The sequence below is a fragment of the Helianthus annuus genome, chromosome 17 (assembly GCF_002127325.2).
Source record: "Helianthus annuus cultivar XRQ/B chromosome 17, HanXRQr2.0-SUNRISE, whole genome shotgun sequence".
Lineage (NCBI taxonomy): Eukaryota > Viridiplantae > Streptophyta > Magnoliopsida > Asterales > Asteraceae > Helianthus > Helianthus annuus.
The window spans coordinates 178,496,405-178,507,495 of NC_035449.2; the positions used below are offsets into that span (position 1 = coordinate 178,496,405).

Consider the following 11,091-nt stretch of genomic DNA (forward strand, 5'->3'; position numbering starts at 1 on the left):
TGTGGATGTAAAAGTTGAAAATATACATTACGCTTTTAGCTTTTTGATTAACCCCAATTAACCATCTGTTTTTTATTTTACAGATTAACATTTGCGTGCTTGTTTTGGATGCAATTTTACGGGGGTTAAAGAAAAGGCTATTGTCATAAAAAACTAATATACTTTTTGTTTTTCTCATAAAATTCCTTCAATTTTTTTCTTTGCACATTCTCTAAACAACTTTTTGTATATAAAAGTTCCTCCATATATTAAATTTGAACAAAATTTAGAATAATTTATTTTTACTTATTAATGTCACGTTAGAAAAAAATTAAGATGAATGAATATTATAAATTGGATATGTAGCAAACTAAAGCATGTTTAATGTTTTTCTTATCTTTTCAAATTTTAAATTCAATAAATTGATAACAATAAATATTATTCGAAAAACAATATAATAAAATTCACGAGCGTGGATGACATAACTCAAAATAAAATAAAATAAAAAATATCTAAAATGGTACGTACAAATTTAAAATCGTTAAAAAGTATAACATAATTTGTTAAATAATGTTTTCTTGATTTCATACGATCATAATTAAAATATTGTTTATGTTAAAGTTTAACATTTTAAGGGACTTGTATGATAAAAGTGTAGAAAGTAAGTTGTTTTTTATGTATAAAAATTGGTTAAGAGAATTTTATGGGACACAAAAGAATGTTTGTTGGTGTTTTATGTGAAAAAAAAAGTGGAGGGACTTTTATGAAACAAAAAAAAGTGTGTTGGTTTTTTTAAGAGCAAAAAAAAAGTCGACTGATTTTTATGAGGAAAAACAGAAAGTAAATTAGTTTTTTTTATGGCATTTGCCTAAAAAGAATTAGTGTAAGTTTAATTAGTCGCCTTTTGCGGATGTAAAAGCCGAAATATATAGTACAATTTTAGCTTTTTGATTAATCGTAATTAACCATCCGTTTTTTTAGTTTATAAACACTGCAATCGAAAAATCTCTTAAGAAATAGTTAAATTTAATATTTATTCTTTTTTATTTTAGAGTGCAATACTTAAATATATTAATAGAATACATCAATTCAATCAACATTACACAAGTACTCCCCCTCACCAGGTAGAATAATATGTTTTTTTACATTATGTAAAGTTAGTTTATTAAATATGTCCGAGTTGACTTAACACCCTTTCTAGACTTGTACACGTGACGAAGACGCGTGGCACCGATTTTGCTATTTTTAGTTAACTAAACATGAAGTAGATGAAATTACAAACTATAATTTGTGAACCTCGAACACAATACCCCCCCCCCCCCCCCACACACACACACACACACCCACCCACCCACCCACCACTTCCTTCCAAAAATCTATTCCGAAAATCCTTAACTTTGTGGAACTTGAAACCATGGTACTCTCAGGGGTGACGGAGGTGCATGTCTAAAGGGATTAGGCAAAATTTCCCTCATCCAATCATGTTGTACCATGTAATTTGTCTCTCATTCTTGCCTATTACCCAAAAAACATAAAGGATGCATTCCTAAAATGAGATTAGGCAAACCATTTATAAAAAAAAGGGATGATTGATTGATTTGGGTATGGACCCTACCATTCTTCCTCTCTCTCTTCTTTGCCCCATCGGCAAGTTCTTGCCGATTTCTCCTCTCCATCTTCATTGCCGATTACCTTTACTCCATTGGCGGTGGTCATGCCCAAGCGGCAAAGGGTTGCTGAAAGGTGTTGCCGAAGGCACCCCGTTGGCCCTCATAATGATAAGTACTTGATACCATTAGGCCAAATGGTTATTCTCTATAAACGATTAACGTTTTTTAAGGATAGATAAAAAATAGTAGTTAAATAAGCTAAAGCAACCAAGAAGAAGAAAACAAAGGTACGATTGTATGGATGATTGTGCTCGATTTGCTCTTACTTTTCACGTGAAGCATCAAGACTCAGATCGTCATTTCATGATTTGATATTATAACTGCATGCGAAGCCCATAAGAGTTATGTTTTTCAGTGCCATGTTTGAGTAGTTAAATGCAGGCACTCGTCGCTCTCAAACAACACCTACACGACACAAATACCCTCTTACTGACTGCTCCCATGCTTCAATGCATTACATGCATATCACTTTCCCTCATTTATTTTTATATCGTTTTGTGCATAAATGGTTGAGGGTATCAGCACCAATATCAAGAAGCTCATTATATGTAATCTATATCATCTTTGTCTCTATATATATAGCAATGTCAATGATGTTTGTCTATGATCATTGATCATCATATATCCACTTATTAACGTTTAAAATCTCTATAATATAAAGTTATAAAAACCCTATTACACGTGGTTTAACCCTTTTTCATTCACAATTATAAGTTGGAAAAACATTCGGTTTAGGTTCCATAGAAACTAGAAAAGAAAACTAAATAGTGTCTAGTTATTCAATTGGGTCCTTTTGCTAATATTGCCCATTCTTTGGGAATGAATATGACAACATTCTAGGTTATTTTCATTTAACGTAGAAGTCGTTTTTTTATAAGGGACTTGCAAGAAATTTAGTGTTACATAGATTTTTAACAATTAAAATGAACTTTGAATTGATCACGTTTTAGCTCTTGACAAGTTAAATTAAAGACAAACACAATAAAGATTATTGTAATAACTATTGATATAGAATTGGATGCCCCTAGGGATGTAATTGAACCGAGCTTTCAGTGAATTATTTTGTGTACCATTTGGTGAAAGTTCGTTTACGTTTTCTCATTTAATAAATGAACGTAAATAAACAAAGAATGTAGTTCAAATAAATAATTCAATGAACGAACATGAACAAATGTGTTATTCGTTCAATTGTGTTTGTGAACTTTCTGTCCATTCATATGTCTGTTCCTTTACCCTCGTTCATGTTCATTTGTTTACGTCATTGATTAAAGATTTTTCTATATATTTAAAATTCATTTAAACTACTTTATAATTTTATAAATTTCAATTTCAATTATTATTTTACTACTCATTAAACTAAAAAACCCTAGGCCATTCCGTTCCTCAATGATGTGTGTGTCGTAACTAATTGGAGTGTAATAATGGCATTTGCAAACTCCCTGAATGTGTTTATTTACCATCACCATCAATTTAGTTAAGTATACGACGATTGTTATGGTGTGACATAGTTCCTATAGTCCTTAGTTGGTTATGTCTTACATAATCTAACTCAATAGAATTTAGCAACCAATCAAATAACTTTTGAGCCGACATGAAAGGACGAATGATTAGCTTTATTGTCACATTTACAAACCACCAAAGCCATCATTTTGTCGTAAATTCATTTCAACTAGTTATAAAAACCGCCACGTTGCGGCGAACTTTTTTTGTTATTTAGTCTATGTTTATATGTGTTTGAAATCACTACGAGCGCGTTGCACACGGAATTGCTAACAAGAATAAAAAGAAAATGTAGAAAAAAACACTAAAAAATAACCGAAAGAAAATCAACTAAAAAAGTTGTATGGTAATGATGTTATTCGGTAGAAGCCCGTAGTCACAGATGAGCAAATAGTAATGGGTACCGTTACCGAATTTCCTGAACCGAAAGATCCTAAGTACCAGTTCGGTACTGACGTTTGGCGTTCCTAGTACCGGTTCGCTACCGGTTTTTACCTTCATATACCGATACCGTAACCGGTATTTTCGGTACCAATACCGATTCGGTATCAGTTGGCACCGAGCTCATCCCTACCCCTGAAACTAAAAAAAGGTCTACGATACCGTTGGTGTTCGTACGGTACCCGTGATCAGGGATGAGCAAATGGTACGCAGTACCAAATTTCTCGAACTAAAAGATTATCAAACTCAATCTGGTACCGACTTTTGGCGTTTTATGTACCAGACTGGTGCTGGTTTTTATCTTCATGTACCGATAACGAACCGGTATTTTCGATACAACTACTAGTTAACACCAAACTTATCAGACTTAAAAAGTAAAGGAGATAACAATTATTATAATATTAAGATAACAAAACTATAAAAAAACTGAATATATTTTATAAAATGTTGCAAAAAATCATGATTACTCGGCGATTAATCGCCGACTAGTCGCTAGTCGGCCTCCTACTGAGTAATTTTTCACTAATCAGTCAAAAAATCGCTAGTCGGTCAAAGCCGGTCCAAGCCGCCCTACTCGGCCCAAGTCGCCCTAGTCGGCCCATTTGAAATCCTTACAAAATAGGCCCAAGGTTACAACTTTAGACCATTTTCCTAATCCCTTACCCTAATATGACGAAGAATTTGAGTCGGAGAAAGAGGATGAAGTAGACGAGGAGATTGAATACAAGTCGGATGGTGTCGAAATCATTGAACACTATGGGGATGACGATTACATTTGAGCTATTTGTTAATGTTTGAATTTTAAGTACTGAGACTTATTATGTTATAACTTATATGTAAGTTTAGTTTGTATTTTGAACCAATTTTACCTTTTTAAGTATTATATTGATATGGGTGTGTGAGTATATATATACATCTTTTATAAAAAATAATAAAATTTACATATAAAGTTTCGATCCGATTAATCCCGAGTAGTCGCTAGTCCCCATCTCACCGATTGACTAGCGACTAGCGAGTTCTCCAACCTTTTTATTGTATTTTTAGGTTACTGTTCATTTGGTTTAGTTTTAAATATATAAATATATAGGAGAATTGCAGTTTAAACAAATTTTCCCTATTATAAATAAATTTACATATAAAACGTTTTTACTTTACAATCAAATAGAAACTAAAAGGCTAACCACATACTTCTCATATATATATATATATATATATATATATATATATATATATATATATATAGGATTAGGTTTAAAAGTGAACACTAGTGTAGTTTACAAACTGAGTGAACTACTCCTGGTCATACACGTGTGTAGATCATTGAGCAAGATTTGATGTTGAAATACACTTTTGTATTTTACGATTTGATGATGAGATCCTGACCATACACGTGTGTAGGCCAGGATTTGTTCACTCAGTTCGCAAATATATATATATATTTTTTTTTGAAATTTTACTTTCATTCACAGGCAAAACCCAAAACGGGCAGCCAAAACAACACAGCCAATTAAACCGCTATTTACATAATATTGAAATTACACCGATCAACCCAACTAACCTTAATATTTCTAGACTTATTCTTATACCAAAGATAGCTTAGAGCTTTAATGTTACTACAAATGTCTTCAATCCTTATCGCCTTATCCAAAAACCGTTTTTTTGAACCTGGCAATCCAAATACATCAACACATTACCATAATATTCCCGTGAATAACCTCCTTAATCTTGTCACACCCCTGGTGGTAATTGTGTAACATCCGCGAAAAATGGATCTTGAAAAAATCCAATTCATTTTAAACCGGATCTCATGGAAATAAATAAAAAAAATGAGTATCTCTTATTTATTTTTTTATTTTTTTAACTGTTAACTTGTATTTGATTAAATAAAATAGAGCTACAAACGTTAATCTTGTAACCTAATACAGTTAGTTCTGTTAGCGTTTATAAAGGAATATAAACTAGAGTAGACATAGTTGGTTTTTGTTGGGGCATAATCGGTGACAACATCTTAATAGTTTAAGTATTTAGTCTTTTGATATTTTGTATTGGGCTTAGCATTATTGGTTTGTGAGTTAATTATTGTAATGGGTTTGGAGAATGGCCTAACCTAGTTAGAAACCCAGTTCACAGACATATGGTAAATAAAAATGTTTTGTGATTAGGGTTCGTTTAGAAGCTTAGAGATTACTGAAAAAACAGAACAAGGAGGTTAGAGAGAGAGAGAATTCGTAGGATAGAAGAGAGAGAGAGAGAGAGAGAGAGAGAGAGAGAGGCAAGATCACATAGATAGGCTGTGAGATTATGTGATTCTAAGTCTTTAGTTGATTGTAAAACTGCAAGTTTGGATAATCAATAGAAGACATTTGAAAGTATTTATGTTTATTCTGTTTCTATTGATTTCTGTAACAATCTGATACAGAGGATTCCGCACTCTAGGTTAGATAGTCAATTATGTCAAGATCTAAGAGGTTAAAGAGACCTACAATTTGTATCAGAGCATTAGGCTCTTGATTAGCTCGAGTTAGAACGGGTCGGTTTAGATGGGGTTTCAGGTTAGCAAATGAACTAGTTTAACATAAAAGTACAACCTTTTAAATTTTAAAATATCATTATTAGCTATTAGCGAACACTACAAAAACAATTTCGAAAAACAACTCTTTTATGTCTGATATTGAAGATATGGAATGTATTATGTATGGTTTGATTTAAAACTTTTAGAAATTAGAGATATGGATGGACTTCGTAATTTAAATTTTTAGAAGATAGTGATTTAATTTTTTTAGCAGATATGGTTTGCTGCATCATGGAATAGGAAATGATTTGTAGGTACTTTTAAAAGATACAACTATATCCAAAAGATATGCTAACTGTTTTAAAGTTATTTCGGGTTTTTAGGTACTTTTAAAGGTTAGAGAGGTTTAAGTGATGCTCAGCTCAAAGCTCAGATAGAAAGACAAAGAGCTAAACAAAGTGCTGCTAGGAAGGACCTCAAAGTCACAAAGAATGTTAAAATGGACATGAGGCCACCAACTGTGATTCAAAAGGCCAAAACTCTTGAAAAGTTGGAAGCCAAATGGAAAAAAGCTCCTCAGGCTCAACCAGTAGTTATTACCCAGGGACAAACAGCTGGTCCAAGTCAAACAACTGGAGTGAAGACTCACACAGGTGAACCAGGAAAAACAGTTGGTTCTCAAACAACATGAACTCCACCAACAACTTCAACTCCACCAACAACCAGATCATCATCAAAGACACAGTCTAGGGCTAAACCAACTGTTGTCAAAACTACTAGTAAACTGTCTGGTAAAAAGCCAGTAGTTTCTCTAGAACCAGTAGTTACAAGCAAACCAGAAGTTCCCAAGGAAACAACTACTCAACCATCAATAAAAAGGAAGTTGGTATTGCAAGATGACTCTGAAGATAAACCTACAACAACAACAACATAACCTGTGACTACAACAGTTTTCACATAACCATTTACTAAAGAGCCTCATCCTTCTCCAAATTCCATTAAATCACTTCAAGAGCTGCCACTGCTGAAAGTTGATGAAAAAACAAATTACAAAGAAAATACAATGAAGTTGGAAGAGGAGGCTATCAAGAAATTCATGGAGAATCAAGGTAAGATGACATACAGAAAGGCCCAATATGTCATGGATAGAAGGATGAGAGAAATTATAGCTTATGAACAACACATGTATCATGAACCTTTAAAAGCTCTCTCAAATCCGTTCATTCAAGCATCAATCATAGGCTAATGTTTCCAAACAACAAAGCATAGAATGGCTCAAGAAGAATGTTCCTTATCCTATGAAGAACTTCTATGTCTTTCAAAAACTAGGATGCACAGAAACTGCTGGCTAAAGTTGCTAGAGTTAAAAAGATGTTGCAGACCCAAGCATCAAGGTTAGAAGTTTGGCAGTAAAAGACAGCCAACTCCAGAAGAGGCAGTAAAGACCTTTAAGATGGAGTAGAAGCTGATTCTTATGAATTGGGCTCCCAAAAACACAATTGTAAGGTGGAAGGAGTCTACTCTATTTAAAGAGTATATAGACTACCTGGATGCAAGAAAGAGAAATCCTAACAAATATCCACCAAGACCATAATGGGAGAACACAAAGATTTACCTTACTGAAAAGAAGAAGTAGTGTTTTGTTGTTCCATTTAAACCCTATGAAATCTTCTCCTTCAATTCAAAAATCATGGAAAATTACTTGAACAACCTAAAAGAAAAACATGATTATGCAAGATGGATTATTGACTTGGACGATGAAGAAAAACTGCTATCAGTTTCTTGTATTTTTGATACTACACATGCGTTTACCAATCCAGCAGCAGGAACCTACACAGTTACATTGGAGGAATCTCCAAAAGAAGATCCACAAAATCTATCACTTCAATTAGTGGCTCCCACTGAAGTCTTAGACTTGCCTAACAATCTCCCGAACCTAAAGATTGTGGAATGGACAATAATGAAGGACTTAAATGATGTGGAGATTTTTAGAGAAGATGGCTCTAGAATCCAGGAGGATGGGTATGAATCCAAAGTTTGAGCCCAGAAGACATCAAGATTATACTTGACCTTAATTTAGAAAGAGATGCTAATAATGATCAAGCTCTAAATCTTGAATTTGGAATCAAAGGCATCATTAAGGAAAGGCTAAAAGATTCCATCTAATAAACGAATAAAAGACATGCTTCAATAAGTGTGATTTTGGCATCAGCAGATCTTGGGGGAGATTGTTGGGTTATATAACATCTACTGATAATGAAACTCAAGACCCAAGGGAACCATCTTCCCTGCCTGATGGAATAAGTTGAAGTACAATCCTTGATCCAATAGTTTCCCCCTTGAAGGCTTCCCAAAACAACTGCCCAAACTACAACTACAAAATTGTTGCCTTCAAGAACAGAGAACAGAGAACAGAAGAACAAAGTGCTGGAATATTGAAGTGCTAGTCAACAAGTCAACGGTTAAGTCAACCAAAGTCGAAGACCGAAGAATAGAAGATCAAGTCAACAAATCAAAGACTAGAAGTTCTGGATTCTTAGAAGTGTTGGTTCTCACCGGCAGTTCTAAGGAACCCATTTTTTTCTCTATTTCACATTAAAAGCAGTAGTTCAATATAACAATGTAACTATCCAGCAGTTTTACTAACTGCTAGCAGTTATATCATTTAATGAGTTGTGAGGGGTCGTTTTCATGGTGACGTCCCCAACAGTTCTCTCCTCCTATATATAGTTCTTTGTATTCAATGTAACAGTAACATTTAGAGCCAAAAAGGCATAATCACTAAGTGAGAGAGAATGCACCTGGTGAGGGGGAGTACTTTGTACCTTGTGATTATATTACATCTTGTGATTCAATATGAAATCACCTAGCAATCATTCTCAAATCCAGTTGTATTATATTGGTGTATTTATTATAAGTGTTTGATTAAATTTCTATTTTTTAATTGTTCTATCTAAAACACACTACTCAAGTTCCCAGATACAACACATGAATTATCCATAAAAAAACGTGTGTTGTTTAAACTTTTACCTGCGGATATTTCAAATTTCAATAATAAAATTAAGGCTTGATTTTTTTTTGAACGGCCGACAAAAATCTTATTCATAAATAGCAAGGAGCTACAATCCAAACATACAAAGCCACAACTGGGCACACCAAAACAAACAAAATCCTACAACAAATACATCAAAAACCTTCAAAACACCTCCATGTTTCCCATGTTATCAGTGGATCCTTTGATCGACTTTTAACCCACAGATAACTCATGTGCTTGACCTCCTCTATGATCTTTGGAACTGATGGATATACACTATTGAAGACTGCATCATTCCGCGTATTCCAAATACTCCATATCGTAACATGCACAATCGCCTGGACAATATTCCTTCTCTTCTGTGAACCGGAGATCCCACCATGCATACTTAGGACGTCTTGGATGCAAAACGCAGAGAAAGTTGGGATTTTGCACCATTGCGATACAATGCTCCAAACCGTCTGAGCCAATTGGCAAGACATGAAGACATGGTCACTAGTTTCGGCATAGTCACCACAGATCACACATCTATCCGACTCAATGCGGACATTTCTTTCAGCCAATGCTACCCTTGTCGGAAGCCGTTCCTTTTCTGCACGCCAAGCCACAAACCCAACCTTTTTCGGCACCCACTTATTCCAATCAAAAACGTATTCCGGCATGAACCTATTATGTTCCCGGATGACTTTTTTAAGGCGACTAACCGAGAACAAACCTGAATGATGAATCGTCCACACTACCGTATCCGGGCTCTGCGAAATCACGGTCGATCTGATCAGATAAACCAGGCTATGAAGCTCGCTAACCTCCGGCTCGTGAGAAACGTCCCTGGCCCAATCCTATACTACGTGAATACCATCTCCGACACGGATTAACCGGTCCGAAACAGTACATAATTTGGCTTTTTCAACAGCGAATAATGCTGGGAACAGACGATTCAAAGAGTCATTCCAAACCCAGTTATCCAGCCAAAACAAGGTGTTCGAACCGTTACCAACCTTATTCCGAATTGCTGAGTTCAAATCCACCCCCTTTTGAGCAAGATCATACTGAATATTGTGTATTTGTTTCCACTGTCCTGGTATGGATAGCTTTAAAGGAAGAGCCGTCCAAGACCTCGAGTTATGATGAATCGCCCAAATAACCCTTCTCCATAAACCCGTTTGCTCATTTTTGAACCTCCACCACCACTTTGCCTGTGACAACTCGAGTTCCACGATTCCATATTCGCATTAATTGCGCGCTGACTGTTTAGTTGTTTGATTGTTTGACTTGTAACTGTACACTAGATTATAATTCGAGATGATTGTTTGACATGTGTGTGCTGAAGGAATGAACCGTTTAAATAATTATTTGGTTTTAATTGTGTGCGATTTATGAATAATTGGAAGTATGGTTACATTTGGTTGATATGAAAGTTTAGGAACCGATTATGCTGGATGTTATATGTGTATGAGTAACGTTAATGGGCCGCACCTCAAACCCGCGCTATACACTTGGGCCTAAGGCCACACCCTCTTATTATTGTTAGTCCGGCCCATTTATAGTAAGCCCAAACCAAGCCGACCCCAAAACCCCCTTATGTGTTAATACCTTGCGTAAATACTGGAGGATGGGCACAATCACATTTATTTGTATTTCACTCAAAGAACACAAACCCTAGCACTATCTGATCGACATCAGCATCATTCTGGGCGAAGCTTCTTTACTTTCTGTTCTAGTATACCCCCAACAATAATTGGTTAGTGATTATAATTATTCTGATTTCGTTGATTACTTTCAATTGTATGCGGTTTACTGCGGGTTAGAGTATTTGAACTTGATGGCTATGTAATAGTATGGATGTTGTGCACGATTAGGATACATGGTGGTTAATGAAATCACTGTGATATTGAATAATTGCGATGTGTAAAAATTTGTGAATGATGATTCATAAGTATGAGACACAAACAATT

The 11,091-nt window shown here is 34.8% G+C and overlaps 1 protein-coding gene across 1 annotated transcript; it reads right to left on the reverse strand.

Annotated features, from left to right (window-relative positions):
* Window positions 1-9,288: 9,288 nt before the first annotated feature.
* LOC110925274 lies at window positions 9,289-9,798 on the reverse strand. Its single transcript, XM_022169234.1, has one exon. It carries the CDS (start codon window positions 9,796-9,798, stop codon window positions 9,289-9,291), a length of 510 nt encoding a protein of 169 aa, XP_022024926.1.
* Between the last annotated feature and the right edge of the window lie 1,293 nt (window positions 9,799-11,091).